Raw genomic sequence first — 23866 nt, forward strand, 5'->3', positions numbered from 1 at the left:
TTTACAAACAAAGTTTACTTAAAATCATTTATTTAAAAACAAAGTTTACTTAAAATCATTTATTTAAAAACAAAGTTTACTTAAAATCATTTATTTACAAACAAAGTTTACTTAAAATCATTTATTTAAAAACGTTAATAAATTTCCCAACAACCTTAAATGCTGAAAACAAGTTTTATCGCCGAATTTAAAAAAACAAAACAAAAAACTGTAGGATAGATTTTGTTTTTTCTGAAGCTAAGGTGAATTCCTTTCTTTTTATCTCAAAGATGAAGTAAGTGATTTTATTCCGGCATTGTGTTAACTTTTAACAAAAAAGGAATACATTTTTTTCTCTCTCTTAAAATTAAGAACTTATATTTTACTATTATTATAATCATTATTATTATTATTATTATTATTATTATTATTATTATTATTATTATTATTATTATTATTATTTTATTATTTTATTATTATTATTATAATTTTTATTATTATTATTTTATTATTATTATAATTTTTATTATTATTATTATTATTACAATTTTTATTATTATTATTATTTTATTATTTTCATTTTTATTATTATTATTACTTTTATTATTATTATTATTATTTATTATTATTATTATTATTATTTTTATTTATTATTAATATTATTTTGTATTATTATTATTTTTATTTTTATTATTATTACTTTTACTATTATTATTTTTATTTTATTATTATCACTATTATTATTATTATTATTATTATTATTATTATTTTAATTACTGATATTGATTTTATTTTTTATTATTATTATTTTTTTATTATTATTATTGTTATTAATATAATTATCGGTATTCCGGCATAAAGCTCGAGACAATAGTCTCTAACCCCCTTTCACAACAAAAGGAACTAATTTCCCTATACACCGCTTTTGGTTACTATGGGAACAGTTAATTTTTGTGATGATTCGATTTTTAATAATAATGATGAATGATAATAATGATGATTCGATTTTTAATAATAAACAATATACAGGACATTTTAAAAGTAAAACAATATTTGTTTAATAGTAATTATTAAAGAAAAAGTTAAAATTTGACTTTTTTGGCCTTTTTTTATCTAAAAAATGTGGTTTTGTCTTTGAATTTGGCCTTTTTTGCTGAAAGATTTGGCTTCAAACATTTATTGTAGCCTACAATATACAGGATTTTTTATTTATTAATTTTTGTGATTCGAGGAATAAACCAATAAAATCTATTTTGTTTTTTTATTATTGTTGATTTTTTTTTTATTATTGTCGATTTTTTTTTATTATTATTGTTGATTTTTTTTTTAATTATTATTTGATCTGAAAACCCGCACAAATTATTAGTACTGCCGCTAATTAATCGAAAAATCGTACGCGTTCTGCTGCAGTGCTGCACTTATGGAGAAAATTGTTGATGATGTTATACCTGCAGCAGCTGACCTGTGTTTTTTGGAGTATTCTCAGTATTCATATTAAGCAATGTAATTCTTTGTTATCGGTGGTGGTGGTGGCCATTTCTATACATGCAAGCAAGCGCATTTAAATTTGTCACAAAAAAAGTAGTTTTTGGGATATTAATCAGTGTAGTTTATTATTAAAAATAAATATTAATATTTAAACTAAAATAAAATGTGTTTATTATTAAAAATAAATATTAATATTTAAAATAATAAAATGTGTTTATTATTAAAAATCGAATCATCACAAAAATTAGCTGTTCCCATAGTAACCAAAAGCGGTGTATAGGGAAATTAGTTCCTTTTGTTGTGAAAGGGGGTTAGAGACTATTGTCTCGAGCTTTATGCCGGAATACCTAATTATCATTATTATCATTATTATTATTTTATTATTAATATTTCATCATCATCATCATCGTCATCATCATGATCAAAATAATAATAATAATAATAATATTAATAATAATAATAATTTACTTGTCCGACGTCCGGTGACACAAAAAAACATCATCATCGCAAACATTAATTAATGCGAAACGAATTACTTCCCTTTATCATCTTAAATCATTAAAATCATTTCCTCGCCAAAGATTTAAACAAAAAAAATAAATAAATAAATAAAATATGGCCGCTTGTTTATGGTTTCAAATTGTTTTTTTATATAATAAAAAAAAGTCATGATGACAGGTAACTTTAATTTTTTGTTTGATTATATATTATATTTAAAATTAAAAAAAATGTAAAAGAAAATTGACATCTCTTCCTTCATAATTTATATTAAGAATTATTCAGAAAAACAGATAAAACAATGTTGTGTTTTTAATTTTCATTGAAAAATGTAATTTTTTTAATTAATTATTTTTAGCTTTAAAAAGGGTTAAAAAAAAGATTTTACTAAAAATTGCTTTAAATTCGTCGTTATTTTGTTTTATTTTATTTTTTATTCAATTTATTTATGATGCGTTTTTAAAATTTTCAACAACCGTGGAATTTCTACGGGTTCTGCTAGTTTTTATTATTATTATTATTATTATTATTATTATTATTATTATTATTATTATTATTATTATTATTATTATATCGTCATTATTTTTATTTTATTATAATAATTATTATTATCAATATTATTATTATTATTATTATTATTAATATCATTATCATTATCATTATTATTATTCTTATTATTATTATTATCATTCTTATTATTATTTTATCATTATTATTATCATTATCATCATTATTATTATTATTATTATTATTATTATTATTATTATTATTATTATTATTATTATTTGGTTTGGTCGGTGCAAATTACAATACTAATAAGTTAGTTATCGCCAGCCAGTGCTTGGTCGGTGCAGACTGCAGACCACCACCACCACCATATGTACTGGTAGGTGCAGACTGCAGATCACAATACGAATCAGTAATTTATCGCCAGCCAGTATCTGGTGCGTGCAAATCACAATACTAATAAGTTAGTTACCCCCCCCCCTTCCCCAGTGTCTGGTGGGTAGAAAATATATATTAAAGGGTAAAAAAATATTTTTTTAAAAGTGATTTTTTTCTTTTAATAAAAAAAAAAATAAAAGATTTTATACTTGCATATTTTCTTACGTTAGCGGCCACCATTCGCCTATGTATGTAGTATTGTTGCCAAATCTGGGCTGGTGCGTGTATTGCTAGTCTCCCCCTCTTAGACAGGGCCCCCAAAAAGAGTCTCCAATCTAATAGGTCCCACACTGTCAACTAAGCTCCAACCCCTGTCCCATCGCTAAAATGTTGCATCTCTGTGCCTGTTTTATAAGTATTTTAATAAAACGTGCTCTGATCAACTCATCGCACTTCTGCCTCGTCAGTGTACCCCCCCCCGACAAGCCCGTTTAGCAACAAAATCACACCCCTTCACTGTAGAAGTCACCAGATGCCAGAAAGCATTCTACTCTAATAGTTTTTATTTCCCCGAACTGATAGACTTTGGAATTATCTCCTGTTACCCGTTTCCCTGACTGTACTGACATGCAGAAGTTTAAATGTAATGTAAACCAACATCTCGTTCATCTCCTCATAGCATGGTACCGAATAGTAGCCACGTAAGTCAAAGTGGCAACATGCCTTGTTTGGGGTGAACATCAATAAAAACAAAAGATTGAAATTATAAAATACTTATAAATACACTGGTAGAGTTCATTGTTATCTATAAGGTTGAGCAGCACAATAATAATAATTTAAGATTTAATTTTCTGAACCCCATTATTTTTTTTACGATTTTTGTCCCCAATAACACCGGCATTGTCTTTTTCTTTCTTTGTGCTATTTTCGGAGATGGTGTCAAGATCTATCGACGGATCGATCTTGATCGTCTGGGCCAGTGCCATGGCGTCTATCCCTTCCTTCATGCTGTCGAATATGAACTGCATGAAATACTGCCATGTGTCGCGCACTTCAGTCGTGTACACATCACTCAGGACTTGTCGGAAGCTGTCATCTATGACAGGCCAGAGTCTCTGAAAAAATAAAAAAAATAAAAAGATGTTAGAGTTAAAACGAAGATTTCTTAGACAAAATTTGTTTACTGTTTTATTATTATCATGTCCGGTTTTCTTGCTTGGGTGAATGTTACAAAGGTGGGGGGTCGGTAGAGTTGCAGGTGGCAGAGGTTCTGGAGAGGACGGTCAACTGTCTGGGCTTGTGAAGATGACGTCAAAGGAAAGTCGGTCAGATCGTAGGTTAAGGCAGCGATCCTGGATCCAGGTGTGCCCGGGAATGACGCCAAAAAAATTCAAAGTGGAGGACGTAGAATTCCTGGGAATAGGTATCAGCGGAACTGACTAACATATCAGACAATGCGTTGAGGAATGTTCTGACGTCATCAGTTCCACTCAAATAGAGACAGCCAGGCAACAAGAAATAAGCGGCGATCGCGGGGAAGGAAACAAACACATTATTTCTCTGTCATTTTGTGCGCACACACACACACACACACACACACACACACACACACACACACACACACACACACACACACACACACACACACCCTGCGACTCCTCAATGCTGTCAGTGTTGTCATTGGAAACTAAACATTGTTTTTAATCATTCATTTCTCTTACGTGTTGTTTGAAAGTACAAAAGACTTTGTTTTGCGTTTACGTCTGATTGTGAAAGCACGCCTAATTCAAACAACCCCCCGAATAATGATCCGACTCATCTTATGAATAACACAAAATGAGTTTGCTCATTCGTGCTTTTATGTACAATAGGGTATTTCAATTCAACTCTGGGGTTTTTCTCACCATTACAATTTACTTTGTTTTTCACACCAGCCGTTTACCATTGAGTAATTTTCTGATAATGCTGGAATTTGAATAAAATAAACGTCATCTAACTCGGATTATTTGGATTTCAGAGTTTGACAAAAATGTTTGAAAATATTTCGAATCGCCGAAATATGCATACAGGTGGCGTTTCAAAAGTAATGCATCCTATTTTTATTCCACCCGAATTGATCAGTAGGGATTGCAAATTCCATTGTTATGATGATTGAACTTGTGCATTCATAACTTTCATAAGTTTCATTTTTCTGTTGCAGATATTGACGGTGTGAGACTCTAAAAAAGCAACCAATGTCATGGACGTGCGTCAGAAGCAGAAGTGCGTCATTGAATTTCGAACAAAAGTGCATTAAGAATGGTAGTGACTATGTAGAAAAAATAAATTCTGGAGCACAAAAGGTCGTTTATTTTAATAGTACCACTCCTGTCTTTTTAGTTCTTAGTTTTTTTTAGAAAAATAGGAGAAATAAGAGGCTTTACTTATATATACATATATTAGTTTCCAGAACTCTTTTCCTGATCTACATTAACGATCTCCTAAATCACATCATGCTGATGATGACACAATCATCTATGGCAACAATAAATACCGTAAACAACCAAGTTCTCTCTGATTCTCTCTCGTCTGCTCTTGATCACGTGATGCAATGGGGAAAGAGGTGACTGGTTACTTTTAATGCATTTAAAACCAAGTTTCTATCTTTTCATCATCAATGCTCTGATCTCCGTCTGACATCAATCGAAATAAATGGCTCTCGTCTTAGGGAGGCTTCATGTTTTGACAAGCTTCTAGGTCTAGTCTTTATTCCTGATCTGAGGTGAAACACGTACATCAAATGGAAAAATGGTGAGATCATTCTACCACTTCAGTAGATATCTTATTGCCGATGCAATTCTCCACCTGTATAAAAGCTAAATACACCGAAGGATGGAGTACTGTTGCCACATCTGGACAGGAGCTGCTAGAGGTAGCTTATCCTGCCTTGACAGAGTTCAAAATAGATTTCGAAGCCTGGTGGGGGATGCCCTTTTCACTTCCCTGCAACCTCTTTCCCACAGAAGAGACGTTGCTAGCATGTCTCTGCTTTATCGTTATTTTCATGGCTAGTGCTCATCTGAGCTTCAATCTATGGTTCTCCACCTGGTCTGACTTTCACAAGAAACACTCGTTTAGCTGAAAGCACTATCAATAATTTCCCCCCACTCTTTATCTGTGCCTAAACCCAAACGTAGATTCCATGAACAAAGTTTCTTTTTTAGAACTATGGACCTCTCTTCCATTTTCCTTTCTTCCAACTGACTAAAACATGGTTGTCTTTAAGTCCAACGTGGATGAGCCATTCCCTTAAGTAATCCAATTTACCAAATTTTCACTACTAACGATTACTACCCTTTGATCACTGTACACTTATTAACCCATATCCACGAGTGGCCACCGGGCCTTGATAAATGGTGATTCCTTTGTAGAAAAGTTTTTTTTTTTTTGTACAGGCATTTAAAATTGTTGTAGACTCTTGAATATTCAGTATATTACTGCTATATATCTTATGAGATGACTGATCAATTTTTATGATTTCAGGTTCAAATTAACAGCTACAGCAGGAATTGGAATACATCCTACTAACTACTACTATACATCCTACTAACTTTGAAAAATGCCACAGAAACGTATGGAATGACTTCTTTTGGACCATCTTGCATGAATCACGCATCAGTTTTTGAGTGGTATAAGAGATTCAAGGAAGGTATGGCGTTTGTGAGGGATTATGCGAGGTGTAGGTGGAGTAAGGAAGTTAGAACACCAGAGTTGATTGGCCAAATAAAGAATTTCGTGGATAAGGAGCGTCGTGTGTCTATAGAAATAATAAGAGCACAGTTTGATGTCAGTGTGGGAACTGTACACACAATTATTTGTGAGGAACTGAAGATGCGGTTGATTTGCGCGAAGTTTATCCCAATGCTACTTCGTCCTTGTCACAAACTATTTGACCAAGATGAGCATTAAGACAGTACCTCGCCCTCTGTATAGTCCAGACCTTGAGTTTTGGTTCCCTAAGCTCAAGGAAAACCCTAGAGGGTGTCGTTATGAGACAATTGAGGGGATAAAAGAGGCTGTGATGAGGGTCATTAATATGCTCACACAAGAGAAATTCCATGGTGTCTTCAAGAAGTTGTTGGAACGGTACAACAAGTGCATTGCAGCCGGGGGAGATCACTTTGAAGTGAACTAGAGTTTCATGTGTTTACTATCAATAAAAGTGACCATACGAAAAAGTCTGAAAACATATTGAAGGCACCTCGTATATAAATGTATATATATACTAGCAGGACCCATTACCCAGTGTTGCCCGGTGGAAGCATGCCCCTCCCTCTCATAAAACTTAAACTACGGTTGTTGTTGGTGGCCAATCCCCAACGTCCTAATATTAAGAACGGCTTTCAGAATTAATACCCCTAACCTCATCATGTTAAGAACTAGTATGGAATAGACATGCCCAACCTCGTCATGGTAAGAACAGCTTTCAGAATAGACATCTCATTTTATGAGGGTGGGGGGATTGTCAAAGCATTTGCCCCAAGTTAAAATTTGATATATGTTTTGAAAATTTTGAAAATTTTAACTGTCAGAAAAATGATGAAATCATTTTTATGTCCTTTTTTTGATGTTGTAAGTCCAATATTTCGCTAAAAATAACCTCATCACAGTAATTAGTCAGTCCGTAATTTTCTTTTCTTTTCTTCATTTTGTTGTTATAGAGGAAGTAAGACCTGGAGAAAAATAGCCTCATCAGTGTAGTTAGTCAGACAAACTGACTAATTACCCTCATGAGGCTATTTTTAGCGAAATATTGGACTTACAACATCAAAATAAAGGACATAAAAATGATTTTATCATTTTCCTGACACTTAAAGTTGTCAAAATTTTCAAATTTCTATTCAGAATAAGTGTCTTCAAATAGTGGGAAACTATTTTCTTATTTCATATTCTTGCTTGAAACTGGGGGGAACGCACACGTCAAAAATGTACAGCTCGTATTTTTAAATTTCTTCTCCAGGTCTTACCTCCTCTATAACAACAAAATGAAGAAGAAAAAAAAACTGCGGACTGACTAACTACCCTGATGAGGCTATTTTTAGCGAAATATTGGACTTACATAAAAAAAAGGACATAAAAATGATTTTATCATTTTCCGGACACTTAAAGTTTTCAACTTTTTCAAATTTCTATTCAAAATAAGTGTCTTCAAATAGTGTGCAACTATTTTCTTATATATATATATATATATATATATATATATATATATATATATATATATATATGTATTCTTATTTATATATATATATATGTATTCTTATTTATATATATATATATATATCCTTATTTATATATATATATTTTTTTCTTATTTAAATATATATATATATATTCTTATTTAGATATATATATATTTTCTTATTTATATATATATATATATATATTCTTATATATATATATTCTTATTTATATATATATATTTTCTTATTTATATATATATTTTTTTTCTTATTTATATATATATTTTTTTTCTTATTTATATATATATATATTTTCTTATTTATATATTTATATATTTTCTTATTTATATATATATATATTTTCTTATTTATATATATATATTTTCTTATTTATATATATATATTTTTTTATTTATATATATATATATTCTTATTTATATATATATATATTCTTATTTATATATATATATTTATTCTTATTTATATATATTTTATTTTCTTATTTATATATATATATTTTCTTATTTATATATATATTTTTTCTTATTTATATATTTATATATTCTTATTTATATATATATATATTTTTTCTTATTTATATATATATTTTTCTAATTTATATATATATATATATTTCTTATTTATATATATATATATATTTTCTTATTTATATATATATATATATATTTTCTTATTTATATATATATATATTCTTATTTATATGTATATATATTTTCTTATTTATATATATATATATTTTTCTTATTTATATATATATATATTTTCTTATTTATATATATATGTATATTTTTTCTTATTTATATATATATATTTTTTATTTATATATATATATATATTTATATATATATATATATATATATATATATATATATATATATATATATATTTATTTTTACTCACGTTAACCCCTAACAAGGCATATCGCCACTTGTACATAAGGGGCTACTATTTAGGACCACGCCTAGGAAAGATTAAAAAGATGTTTTTTACGTTAAATTTTAACTTCTGCATATCAGGTAGCAGGAAGGGAATTCCAAAGTTCGAGGGAAGAAACTATTTGGATAGAAAGTTTTGTGACATTTAGGGACCTCAACAGTGAAAGGGTGAGATTATATTGCTATCTATTGTCGGGAATATGTACGTTGAGAGTGCACAAGTGCAACGAGTTCATCAGAACACATTCCATTAAAATATTTGTAAAACAGGCACAGAGATGCAACATTGCGGCGATGGGACAGGGGTTGAAGCTTCGTTGACAAAGTGGGGCCTATTTGAAAACTCTTTTTTGGACTTTATCCAGGAGAGAGAGAGGATAGTGTAGATGCACCAGCCCAGATGTGGCAACAATACTCTATGCATGGGTGAATGGTGGCCTTGAAGCGGTAAAGGATACTCTCAAGCGTTAGTAGGATTCTAGCTCGATAGAGGGAACCCACCTTCTTTGCAGCAGCTTTCACAATGTCCTTAATGTGTTTGTTCCAGTTCATATGCCCCACAAATGTTAGGCCGAGGAGTTTGAAGAAAAAATTCTCAGGTAAGGTGTTATTTGTCAAATTGTGAATTTTCTTTTGCTACATTAAACTTTTGAACTATCTTTCATCGATACAGTGCAACTCCTTATAAAACATTTCAGCCCGAAAACCTCTCTATTCCATAAAAGATGGAAATGCTTAAATATGATTAAAAACGACAAGATGATTTCGCAACTTATGCGGCTGTGACGAATTTAAATTATCAGATCTTAGTGCAGACAATTATAAATTGAATAAACCCACAATGTTAAGATCTCACAAAACAGCAAAAGCCATTAACGGTACACAAATTAATTTTGAGGGAGAATTTCTGACCAACTATTAGGGAAAACTAAAAAATTAAAAATTTATGTTTAAATAATAAGAATGAAGCTAAAGAGTCGATTTGTTTTGAAGTAAAGAATGTAATAGAACTCAATCTCGCAAACGTCCTTGTGTTTGCTTAGCCTGTAAAATGCCAGCAGAAAATGTAGAAAAGAAAAGACAATCATAATTGTGTAGATCGTTCATTGGTGAACGTATACAGGAACATGCGTTTTTAATGTAGCATGCATTTAAGCAAACCGCACACACATCCATGCATACACCTTTTAACCAACGCATCAGTTGTCGCCCCTGTGGTAACCTCCATCTTGCCCAACAGGTTGTGCTTCCTTTTTCTCCTTCCGTTTTCTCTCTCTCTTCTCTCTCTCTTTCCACTCGAGACATGGAGCTGACAACACGTGTTTGCCTTCAATTCAAACCTCAAATGTGAGTGGCACGCAAGTTACGTTCACGCGTCGACAGGGCGTTTATCTTTTCTCAAGATAGGTTTCGTACAAACAAATTCTTACATACACAATGAACTTTCCAGATATGCTCCTACGAACTCTCACGTACATTCACACACCCATACACGCAACGAACGTTTATCTACATGCATGCTAGTTATAAACATACAGACACTCTGTAACGTTCGTAACGTTTCTGTGTAAATAAATATTCCTTGTACATATGTAAATATATGATCCTGTTTCAGCGTGCTTCATTTCAATATCTTAAATGCACTCATAACACGTGCCATTATTGTTGATTGTTTTCTTTATTATGCTGTCCTAGTAACGACGACCTCCCACAATCCAGCTTATTGAACACGCAGCCTATTCACGTAACCGGTTCATATACGCAGCCTACAAAGAGGTGATCCAGCTTTACAACCGGTATGCTAACTGCACACCGCCCCCCCCCACACACACGTATGCCATTAATTTGCATATGTACACAATTGGTAACTGTTAAATGGGATAAATTCTAAAGCAGGGCGTTGAGTTGAGTTTTTTGTTGGACAGCTTATGTAGTATTGGGAATCCCAGATTAAATGCTATGTAGGTAGTTTAAAAAATAAAAAGATATAAGCATATTTGATTTCCTATCAGCGAGTTAGCAGGGTCAGAAGGTTAGATTTGACAGCCATCAAATCAAATCACCTTCAATGATGTACCGGAAATTAAGGAGTGACACAGGAATTGTGGTCGTAGGCTTCCGGTTGACGACCACATGGGCAGAGAGTGGTTTTGGACAGCAATAGAAACCAGTCGAGAGATTTCGGGTCTCTCCCCGACAACAAGGGTCCGAGATATAGGCTTGCCTTGAATAAAAGATTGAAGCTTCAGTCCATCTTGTTGTCATTAATGAATATGTCTGCAGTGACCACTCCCCAACGAAATGGAGACCAACGTCCAAGAAGATATCATCCACTAGCCAAGGCAACCAGGTATGTACGCATTATACATTGCAAATACACGTCTCGAAACTTTCAAGGCAAGAAACGGTGTAACGATAAGAACATCACACACACACACACACACACACACAACAGTGAACGGCACGTTAGAGCATACACACCCACACCCGTATATGTAAGAACATTGATAAACGTAAACGAAATGTAAAGGTGCTCGTAAAAAGAATCGTAACCGTAAAACGAGTACTAGTAAACGTTTAGTTAGAATAAATAAATAATAAACAGGACACGAACGTTACGGTAACACTTAGAACAAGAGCGAACGGTGGAAGATAATATCGAATACACGAGGATTTGTTGCGAGTTAAGAGAAGAAGGGAAAAAAGACTTTCATGTGGTATATCGACAAAATGGCGGTTTGACACTGCCAGCCTTTTGTTTTTTGTTGTTCCGTTTCCATTTTGATAAGGAATTCTAATGGAAAGTTGTAATTAAATAAAATCGTCCCCCATCTTAATAAACAATTGCCAGTAAAGGTTAGTAGTCCTTTTTAGACACAAAAATGGTTAAAAGGGGGCTTGTGGTCCGTTTGAAATGTGAAGTGCCTACAGGGCAAATAACGATGAAATTACGAAATTGCATAAATGATGGCGAAACCTTCTTTCTGTGAGTAGTGTTTTTCTGTCAAAAACAGTTCTGAATACAAAGGCAATTGTTTTTGTTTTTTTCGAACCACTTTGCATATTACGCAGCAAACATGCATCTAAACATCTGGTGTTTTTCATGCATCTAAACAGTATTATCTAGCATCGCGAGCCACTATATAGTGTTTAATTTGGGTTTAAATGTGTTAGGAAAGAATTTGCTGTTACGGTTTTTTTTAGATTTCCTCAAACACTGACTGCCACTCGATAGTCTATAGTTCGGGCATTTTGGGGGATAAAGCTCTAATAATTAGTGAGACCTAAATAAACTTTACAGTTAAGTAGTATTTCCAGGCGCCGGCAATGTCCTCAATGTATTTTAAACTGCCATAAGGCAGCGGCTCTATCGGGATGTGGGCGCCTACCTTTATCATCAATTATGTATCCTAAATATTTGATTTTTTTTTTTTGAAGAAAAATTCGCATTTGTTTCTTTTAATTTGGAAACTCACATCTTGTATTGGTCTGAATACTTCGTAGATATGGTCTACAAAAAAAGAATTACGACGGCAGCGGTGGCGAGGGTGAAGAAATAGGCGGCTGGTAGAAGAAGAATTACAATGCTGGTTGTTAAGAGTGATTCCGAATCTGAGCATTTTTTCCTCTTCTTTTCTCAGTTTGGAGAACAAGAAAACGTTTTGCCGATCACGAAACACGACTTTTACATCGAACGAAATAGGGATTAATTCTCGGAGAAGAATATAGACAATCTTTCTGGACACTATGCTAGGCGGTCTTAATTTTGCCGTTAAATATTTTGATAGCATTATTATAGCCAGCAAGAACATGGCACAACATAAAAACCATATCTACGAAGTATTCAGACGAATACAAGATTTGGGTTTCCAAATTAAAAGTACCCATTAATACAGCAGTAACCATTACTTTTCTACGTGAGCTGTTCGTTCGTGTTGTTAATTGCATTGTTAGTAACAATGTAATCCAATTCACTTCTTCAGAGTTCAAAGAATTCTGCGAGACGTACCAAATAAAATACCTCACAACATCGTAATATCATCCTAAGTGCAACGGTCAAGCCGAACGTTTTGTAGACGTTCGGCTTGGCCGTTACACTTACTATTATACTAGTAAAGGGTACTAAAGAAGGCTTAGGGCTCGCCCACGGAAAAGCCTCTGCAACAGTTTCTTCGAGCTTATCGGATTACAGCAAACCTTAAACCCGAAACCTGATCACCAGCGGAAATTGTTTGGCTATAAAATCAGATTAGTATTCGAAAAAACTGTTGTCGGGACAAACCACACAAAATAGAACCTCTACTGTACTCTACTGTACCACATAAAAAGTACAACCTTGAAAATAAAGTTTACTTCAAAGCACCTTAGAAATAACGTTTTTTTTTTTTTTTTTTTTTGAGAAGTGGGGAAGATAATGCAGAGGATCGGCAATGTTATCTATATAATCCAGGGCCTGAAATTCAAAAAAGCATCTGGATCAGATGTAGAAACGTTTAACTGAGAATAAAGAGGATTTGCCATAAGAGGAAGTAGTGTACGACACATTTGATATTGAGTCTCAGCAAACCACATCAGAACCACGACGTTCTGGCAGAAAAAGGGAAGATCACAGACCTACTCATGCTCAAAAATACCGATACACCTTTCGAAATAATTGATTTTGGAGGGGGTGTTGTGGCGGAATTACCTACGAATGAACTGATCCATGCACATAAATACAAGAAGACAAGGTATTAATGCAGGGTTTAGATCCGGAGAGCCAACAGAACTTGTTCGTTGGCTGAACGAACAACTCATACTTTTGAATGTTATTGTCAATATATATTTCTATTCTATTCCCGTGTTGTGTTTTCCTTGTAACCTTTTAACTAGGGTTATAATAATAACCTTTATCCTTGAGTGGTTTTTGACCTTGGTAAATGATGAATTATCAATATAAAAAAAAGTATGCTTACACGTAAGTTTCATCTTAACTGAGTGAACCGTTAATCTTGTTTTCTCACGTCAAACAGAGATAAAGATCGTTAATAAGCATGCAATTCGATATCCGGAAAGCGCAGTTATCTCCCCTGAGTGCCCTTCAGCCATTAATGGTCGGCATTGTTGGATAACTGATATTTTAAAGGATTATTGCTGTCGTTTAGATTATAAGTGATCAATGAGAAATTTGCACGTACGGCGCATTTTCCCATATCCCGCCCTCTCTCTCTCTCTCTCTCTCTCTCTCTCTCTCTCTCTCTCTCTCTCTCTTATATATATATATATATATATATATATATATATATATATATATATATATATATATTTCCCAGCATTAACCCTGTTTTAAAGGGTAACTTTGGGGGGGGGCTAACCCTGAGTCAGATATATTTCCCACCACCCTGCATCTTTCTAAGCACATTACAAATATGCAACATTACGCATATTTACAAAGTTTATAATTTATAACAATGAATTATCAACTTTGTAAATATGCGCAATGCTGCATGTTCAGTTAATAGTATATTTCCCCTCCTAGAACGTTCCATCTATGGAACAAGATTTTTTTTTACTTATCAAGACCCAAAGACCACTCGAGGATAAGGGTCAATGAATGTAAGGTGTATTAAACACTAGTGATGTGAATTGGGTAGAATGTGATTATTTATGGGGAAGGCTCAACAAGAACTTGTTTACATTCCATTTGAAGGCGAACATGTTGTATTCAACCGGGAAGCTGACCAGCGGAACAGTTTTCCGAAGGCAGTCGGTTCTGGGAAAGAAGCTTTGTTCATGGAATCTGTGTTTACATTTATGTATAGATAGAGAGTGGGGGAAATCGTATAGAGTGGTTGTAGCTAGTCGAGTATTATTTTATGAAAGTTTGGCAAAGGGGTGGGCAGTAGATTTGAGTTCAGTCGAGCCATGAAAATAGCGATAGAGCATAGACTGGCTCGCGATCTCTTCTGTGGGAAAGACGTTGCAGGAAAAAGAAAAGGGCATCATCTACTAGATTTCGAAGCCGGTTTTTAACTATCAAGGTGAGATAGGATGCGCTGAGCAGCTCCTGACCAGATGTGGTAACAGTACTCCACTTTAGGACGTATCTGGCTTTTATAGAGGATTGCATCGGCAGTAAGATACCTACTAGAGCGGTAGAGTGATCCAACTATTTTTCTAACGATTTTGGCAACAGATTTGATGTATATGTTCTATTTCAGATCAGGAGTGAAGATCAGTTTCAGATGCTTGTCAAGACATGGACCCTCCCCAAGGTGGAGGGGTGTAGAGCGCTTATGATGAAAGGAGAGAGAGCTTGGTCTTCGATGCATAAAAATTAACCAACCACCTTTTCCCCCATTTCACCACGTTCTCAAGATTAGAAGAGAGAGAATCAGAAAGATCTTGGCCATTGCCGACCTTTGAAGTGTTGCCATAGATCGTCGTCTCGTCTGCATAAATGTCTATGAATGATATAAGAATGTGATTTGGGAGATCATTGATGAAGATGAGGAAGAGGGTTTACTCCATTTTTTTTCTTTCTCCCCCCCCTCTCTCTCTCTCTCTATCTCTCTCTCTCTCTCTGAACTAATTAACAATTAAAAGTAATATATAAAGAAAATAATATATATAATGAGGGGTTCCAAAACTAATCCCTTTTATTTTTTATTCCGCCCGAATGGATCTGAGAGAGTTGGGCCCAGGATGGAAAACTTAGGGACGTCAGCATAAAGCCGCTTCCCATTCGATTACGGCATGATTGTGTTCAAGTCTAATGTAAAAAATACTTGTGAAAGATGTGTTTGATTAATTAATTCATATTTCAATCACAAAAATTATTTAGACTTGAAATCACACACAAAATGCTAACTCTCAGTATTCACGTGGAGTGCCAAACTATATTTGCTCTTCATATCTGGAAGAGTATTTTTTTCTACTCTCTTCTCTTCACCGACAACAAATACTTGTGGAGCCATCGTCATGGAAAAATCAAGCCTTCCTAAGTAATCCTCCGCTATTTTCAATCCTCACCCGAATACGGTGATTGGTTACGGTCGCCAATGCTGTAACAAATAGATTTTTCCACGAGACAAAATGACAACGTGAGTTTACAACAATAACGATGTTTTATTCTTTGAAGTAAAAACGATACCAGATTTCTCTACCAAAAGGGATGACGAAGGGTTAAACGGGACTGGTTCTGCAAAATCGTGGGAGTTAAAAGCCAATGAAGCGGGTCGATATGACGTCACGTGCTTCCGGGCAGATGGGAGTGTTAGGAAATGAGATAAGACATGTTTTAAGATTTTAAGATTAATCTTTTAATATACATTAATATTTAATATATCTTAAGATTTTAAGATGGGCTGACCCAATATAAGATTTAAGACCCAATATAAGATTCAAGATGGGCTGACCCAAATGAATGAGAATTTAAAAAGTTATTAACATCTCTCTCTCTCTCTCTCACTCACTCTCTCTCTCTATCTATCTATCTATCTCTCTCTCTTTCTCTCTACTTATCTATCTATCTATCTATCTATCTATCTATCGATCTGTCTATCTTTAACCTTTCAGCCACTGGACGATCTAGTGTGGCCGATAGGGGGAAAAAACAACAACATTCATATTCCTGTTGTTTAATTAATCTATAAACTATCAAAAAGTTATTATCTTTTTACGTTTGTTTATACACAAATATGATTGGTTGATAAAAAAAGGAACAGGCAGAGTACATATTACTAAAGCAGTAGTAATAATTGATTTTGCTTCCGTTTTCCTGCTTTCCAGCTGACTACAATATGGTTGTCTTCAAGTCTAACGTAAACAAGATTTTGGTGAATCGTTCCATATAAGTTAACAAATTTACCGAATTTCCATTATTAACGATTACTATATTGTACAATTTCTACTGTAAACTCTCTAACCCTTATCCTCGAGTGGCCTTTTGGCTTTGATAAGTGGTGATGCCTATGTAAAAAAAAAAAGTTTTCATGATTCGACATCGTGAAAGCACGGGGAAAATAAATGTTTCTTTCTCTTTTTTCTCAATTAAAATCCAAATATGATGATTGCTTTCGAGTGTCAATCTTTTAGTCTCGTTTAGTGCTGTAAAAAATAATTTGATTTAAAAAACAAGTAACGATGTTTTATTATGTTTTATGATGTTTTATTATGTTTTATGATGTTTTATTATGTTTTATTATGTAAAGTTAAAATGCAATGAGAACTACACAAGCTGGACCCAAGAAGTCATCTGTGTTAGTTCTCTGGTTTGCTCTGACATCATTTGACGACTATCCAGTGAATTTATTTGATTCTCATCAGTTGTTAATCGTTAGACATAAAAACTGTCTGTTCGAAAGGTCTATTGTCATAAATTATTCAGAATCTAAAGCTGTTTGTGTTTCCTGCACGTGACTCCATTCTGGAGAGGCAATTACCTTTTTCAAAGAAGCTAATCAACTCGTGTGTGGTAAAATCTTGATACTGATGCTACAAGATCAGTCTGTCTGCAGATATCGGCTTCTTGACTTGAACGCATTAAACATTGATGTTATTGCTTTTTCCTTTCTCTTTACAAACTCAATCATATTCTGCAAATCTCCCAACAAAAACAACACTTTTTTTCTGTACAAATCAACCAAACTAAACACCATAAATAAATATTTGAAGATATATACAACTTGAAACATACAAACTTTTACCAAAATAGGTGAACCTCATAAGGGTTAATATGTCGTAAAACAAAACAACCAAACCAAACTCAAGAATTGTAAGCCATGTTTAGTTTCAGTACAGTTTTCGATGGTTAGGTGTTCTACACAAGTCCTGGAGGTGACTGGTTCTCAGTAGACAGAACAAAAGATTCTTCACGTGTTGACACGAAGAAAACACATGCGAAGTTGCTACAGGTTTAATATTTATGAAGCAATTCTGGTTTCTGATTGGTTGGTAGCAGAACATGAATTAATTTGATTCATCAGTTCCTAGCAGCATCGTTTATAAATAGAATCTCCCGACTGTACGGGATTATACCTCATTGTACTTAAAAAATATTGCAACACAAATGCCATAAATAAATAAACAAACAATTTGAAGCTTAAAATCTTTTATCAAAATAACTGAGCCTGAAAAAAGATGAAATACCGTAAAACAAAGCAACTAAACCACATACTTGTGGGGACCCCGGAGCTGTTTAGTTACCCCGTTATAAGCTGAGGTTCCCACTTTGTAGGCTGCGTTGAGGAACCTGCTATTGAGAAGATTGTGTGTTGATTATTAGAAGGGTCGAAGGTCGGCGTTTGTTTCTAGGACAGCGTAATAAAAACAACCAACAAATAAACATGTGTCACGACTACATTTAAGAATAACATGGGATGAAACACGCTGAAACAGGAGTATACATTTACGTTTATACAGGCAAATTTATTTATACACTGAAAAGTACGGTGTACGTAATTTATTTATACACTGAAAAATACGGTGTGCGTATATTTTATGCATGAATTGGATTGTCCGTTATACGTATGCGAGTTCGTAGCACACGTGCATGGAATAAGATCGTTCGTCGTGTATGTAAGTGTTCGTTAAGATGGAATGAGTATTCATTCTGACGCATGAGTTAATTAAAGCATACGTGTGTATGAATTCGTTGAATATTCATTCTTACCTTGAAAGAATGCACGGCTGTCGAGGCGCGCGTGTAGAAATATGTTGCATAAGGGTACATATTGGGGACAAATTAACGGGTACTCAAAACAGATGACGATGATAATGAGGGAGATATTTATAACAGACTGGATGATATGATGCAACGGTTCTTATACACATATAGAGTGGGGGAGATACTTCGCTTATGATGGCGGAGGCATATAACACTTGTTAGGGAGTTATACAAGAGTTCGTTATAATGTTCGTTACAAGATGATGATAAACACATTTACCTTTTCTGTTGTAAGGAATGACGACACAAGACAAACAGTAACACAGTTGGTTTCTTTTATTCTTCAATCGATCGATCGATGACGTCAGGAATTCAAACTTGGATCTACATGGTCTATTTTTTTCTCCCTTCGCTTCTAAGTGGCTCTCCTCTCCAACTGACTCTCTCTCTCTCATCAACTCTTGACTTCAACCCCAACTCATCAACTCTTGACTCACCGACTGACTTCTAACTTCGAACTCTTAGATTCCTATATTGAGAAATCTCCTTTGTTTATGACGTCAGAAGTATAGTTTTCAAACTTGACTAATTTTCACGTGGCTTTACATACGTTTGTCCAAACACACTTTTGGCAAACAAAAGAACCCTCAATTTAAATTCTAACCTAAATATTAAATATGTCAGTTAAATGAATGCACAATGCAAATTAAAAATATATTGTTTAATAAAACAATATATTTTTAATTTGCATTGTGCATTCATTTAACTGACATATTTAATATTCAGATTTCTAAAAGAATGGACAATCGACTCTGTTTTCGATATAAACAATTTAACTATTTCTAATAGGATTAACAATGGACTTAATTTCTAACATTCCATTTTCCATTATCTTTAACACTTGCTGACAGGGTTCGATTCTAGCCTTTTCCTAATATCATTTTCACTTATCTAGTATGTCTTCTTACTTACATGAGAAGGGGGAAGCCCTTTCATGTAACAAAAATAGCTTATTTCACATCGCAAGCAATATGAGAAAAGGAAACGTGTGGTCACGTCGACGTCTTGAATGGAAAGGAAAAAGTATATAGAGAGAAACGGAACAGTAAATGGAGAACGCCACCTGTTGGGCAAATGAGGATTTACAGGGGCAGGTAACCGGTGCGTTATTTAAAGGTGTACGTATGTATGTGTGTGTGCGATTTGAATAGCGCAAGTTAGATTTTAAAGAGCATGTGTCTATATACTATGAATAAATGTTTTGAAGACATAAGCAACTTGAAGAATGGAAACATTTTTCCCAGACTTATTGGATTCCGTATCAAGTCTCCCAAAAAGGGTTGATATGCCGCAAAATACAACTAAATTAACCTAAAACCATAAACCACATATTTTTCTCGTCACAAGTCTGCCTACATGCACTGTTGTAGCCGTCCTAAATAGACACTTACTTTCTTTCGCAGAGAAGTGACCCTGCTAGGTGGTTTGGTTACAGGCTGGCCTATAAGTGTAACATAGCGCCCATGCGCAGGTGTAAACGTATGCGAATTGACGTCACTGGAGAAGAAGAACAACAACAACAACAACAAAAAAGGCAAAATAAAAAAGAGAAAGTGAACAATCACGAGAGAGACGTGGATAATGTTCGAGATTTCGTGAGAGAAGAAAAGTTTAAGATCTCGTGAGAGACGTGGATAACGTTCGAGATCTTGTGAAAGACAAGATAACGTTCAAGATCTCGTGAGATACGTGGATAACGTTCGAGATCTTGTGAAAGACAAGATGTTAAGTATTGAGACATTATGTTGAACAAAGATGGCGGCGTAGTTCAGATCAGATCCTGGGTGTAATTGGCAGTAACCAAGATGGCGGCCAAGAATCAAATGCGGTCCGTGACGTAGTTAACGATGAATTGATTGAATCCAAAATTCCATAATTTTTATAGTAACTTTGGAAGGTTTTCATTGGTTGTTTAGCACAGCCGGTGGTTATATAAACGATTGGCGAATTCGTTGGTCTCATACCCCCTACTAGGAGTCAAAAAAAGTTTACACAAGATAACGTTCAAGATCTCGTGAAAGACGTGGATAACGTTCAAGATCTTGTAAAAGACAAGATAACGTTCAAGATCTCGTGAGAGACGTGGTTAACATTCACGACAACGGTAGAGGTGTGAAGGACGCTCGTGAAGATGGTCACATGAGGGACGTCACTGCAGTAAAGAGAGAATGAAGAAGTAAATGTTGTTAAAAAGGATAAGCGAGTTGGAGTCATTTCCTACTCTTTGTATTTCTCCTTTGCAATGGAAACTGGACACAGCCTGTGTTGGTCCACGGACAACGTTACACGAGCATGCAGGGCGCATTGATTCCATCTGTTGCCTGAAGAACAATTCAGTCCTTTAAGGAATCACAACAGGGAGAACTCTGAAAACAATGAGGGAAAATGTCTCCTTCCTCTCTCCTGTGTAATGTTATGACCCTTTAGGCTGTGATCATAGCGTAGTACCTGTTAACTGTGGCAAGCAGGAGCAATGGTCAAAACATTATTATTATTGTTATTGTATTCTTATTAATTGATTTGAGCGACGGATGCTCGCTGGATCAGTTATTACGATTAGAAGAATAAACAATTAAATTGAGGAAGAAATGATTGACGTGTAAATCGCAAAAGGAATGCGAAAATAGAAAATAGATGTAAACATTCTTTTGGATTTGGATAAACAAATAACAAGTTGTGGATTAAATTGGTATGAGACGCGTAATTAGGTGACGTAAGAGAACACGTGATGTAGTTAGTTTTGGAGATATTCAGAAAGTTGAGGATTGACTACCAGAGCAGACAGACGTCTAGACAAGGGTAGATAGACAGCTAGGAGCTGGATGTAAGAATAGAAAATGTAGAAACTGCAGATCCTGTGAAAACCATTTGAGACAACTGTAATAAATTTATATTGTAAAAATATAAAGAGTTGTTTTAATGGTTTCACAAATAAGAAAAGATGTCTCAATTGGTTGGTGCTGATCGCTTCATGGTTCGCTACGGAGCAGCAGGAAGTTAAAAGAACTCTTCAAGAAATAGGTATGGAGCATATATTATTCTTCTTACATATGAACTGTAAAAATATCCCATGTGATAAGTCTCATATACAACATGATTCAAGTTACAAGTCAATATCATGTCCTCCTAGTTAAACAACATATATACGATTTATACGTTTATTACCTGTCTGTTAAAAGAACAATATCTTAAATCCACATGACACGTTTTAATATATCATTTCCACCAATATAAACCAATATACAACACCTGTCTCTGTCCACTGGACGGTAAAATATCAACTATTTTCACCTGCAGATTATTTCTGCCATATTTTCTGAGGCTGAAATAACTTTCGATTATTTCTTTCTTCGCTTGGACGCTGTCCAACTTTCTTCCATTTGTGCCGAACAGTGTTGGTAATAAAATAAAAGCATTTTTATAACAATGAAACCACGGAACCGTGCGTAAAAAATGCATCATGAGGAAGACTTATTGGGGTTGGTGATGGGGAAAATGTCTGACAGGAAGTTTGTCCACTCAAATGTTGATTTTTTTCTCCATTTGTAAAAGTTGTGGCCTCTTTAAACTGCGGTTCATGCTGAGAAATCAACTCACTTGAATTCATAGAAAAATTAATGTCCGTTAAGGATATGAAACCCCATGGTCCGTAATTTTTTTTATATCTAGCAAATAAGTGAGCGTGCTATTTAATTAACCTAAAAAGATTATATATATATATATATATATATATATATATATATATATATATATATATATATATATATATATATATATATGCGTTTTATTTTTTATTACCGTATCTTTCTGTTAAGTTACATTATTGCTTCAGCTACCCGGCCGTTTTTTTTTGTTTTTTTTTGCCGTCTGTAGCTTCCTCAAACGGCCGGGTACGTGAAACAATAATGTAACTTAACACAAAGATACGGTAATAAAAAATAAAACGCATATTTGCTCTACAACAGTATTGAGCACTTTCTTCAGTTTTTATTAATTACCATCTCAACTATATATATATATATATATATATATATATATATATATATATAAGTCCAAAAAGTCTGACTGCATAATCTATACGGTGCCCACAAAGTCTGTATGCATGATCTATACGGTGCCAACAAAGTCTGACTACATAATCTACAGGGTGTCCACAAAGTATGGCTACATAATGTAGCCAGACTTTGTGGACACCCTGTATATATATATATATATATATATATATATATATATATATATATATATATATATATATATATATGTGTGTGTGTGTGTGTGTGTGTGTGTGTGTGTGTGTGTGTGTAAGAGACGTCACAGCTTAGAGATTAAGTGAATTATCCTGTCAGATATTACATTGAGGTAATGCTTTCCTAGCCAAAAAGGTAAAGCTCAATATATAAAAATAGAGCAATATATAAGTTTAATGATTTAAGTTAAATTCTATAAATCAAAATATACACACATATATTTAAGTTAAGACCTTTTTGTTTGAAACAAGGAATATATGGAGAAAAATTATGTTTATTTCCTTAATCCATGGATTTTCAATAATGGCTCATATCATCAGAGGAAATATATGCAATTATCAAAATGTTCAGCTATGAATAAACAAATATTTTGCTTTTCAGCACATATATTGAAAATGTTATTTGAATGGTGAATAAGAGTCATGGAAAAAAGGATTTCATACAACCTGGACAGTCCATTACCAGGATGAGTTCAATAGTTTCCGGGATATTACTGCCAGGTCGGAGAAGTAGTGATCCAAGGGAAAAATCAGTAATCCGATATATCAAGAATGTTTAGTTGTCCCATACCGTTATTTCGAAGGGCATACGAAATGGCCGTCCTCGTCATCGATATAAAGATCCGTTGGTTGAAGAAATCCAGAATCCTTGCGGGTGCGGAGATATTGCATCAAATACTGAATCAATGTTCAATTCCATTGCATATATTTCCGTCGATAATGAAATACGTACATGGGTGCGTACATTTCCAAACCCTTATACGTTGAGTCATATATGCATATTTTGAGTGCGAGAATCCCTGGATTCAGCAGGCCTCGGGTTGATAAATATTCGGAAAAAAATTTTTCCAGTCCGATATCCACAAGTATGGGCCAATTTTCTGATTTT

The 23866-nt window shown here is 33.8% G+C and overlaps 1 protein-coding gene across 1 annotated transcript in view; it reads right to left on the reverse strand.

Moving 5' to 3' along the window:
• Positions 1-2749: 2749 nt before the first annotated feature.
• The window catches only part of LOC145260228 (neuroglobin-like), a 118761-nt gene continuing 97644 nt past the window's right edge, over positions 2750-23866 (reverse strand). The window contains exon 4 of the mRNA XM_080118054.1: positions 2750-3965. Within this exon, the coding sequence (XP_079974180.1) occupies positions 3687-3965 (279 nt within the window). The 3' untranslated portion in view covers positions 2750-3686. The remainder of the gene's footprint in view (positions 3966-23866) is intronic.

The sequence above is a fragment of the Euprymna scolopes genome, chromosome 36, assembly GCF_053919585.1.
Source record: "Euprymna scolopes isolate OS-2025 chromosome 36, ASM5391958v1, whole genome shotgun sequence".
In the NCBI taxonomy this organism is placed as follows: domain Eukaryota; kingdom Metazoa; phylum Mollusca; class Cephalopoda; order Sepiida; family Sepiolidae; genus Euprymna; species Euprymna scolopes.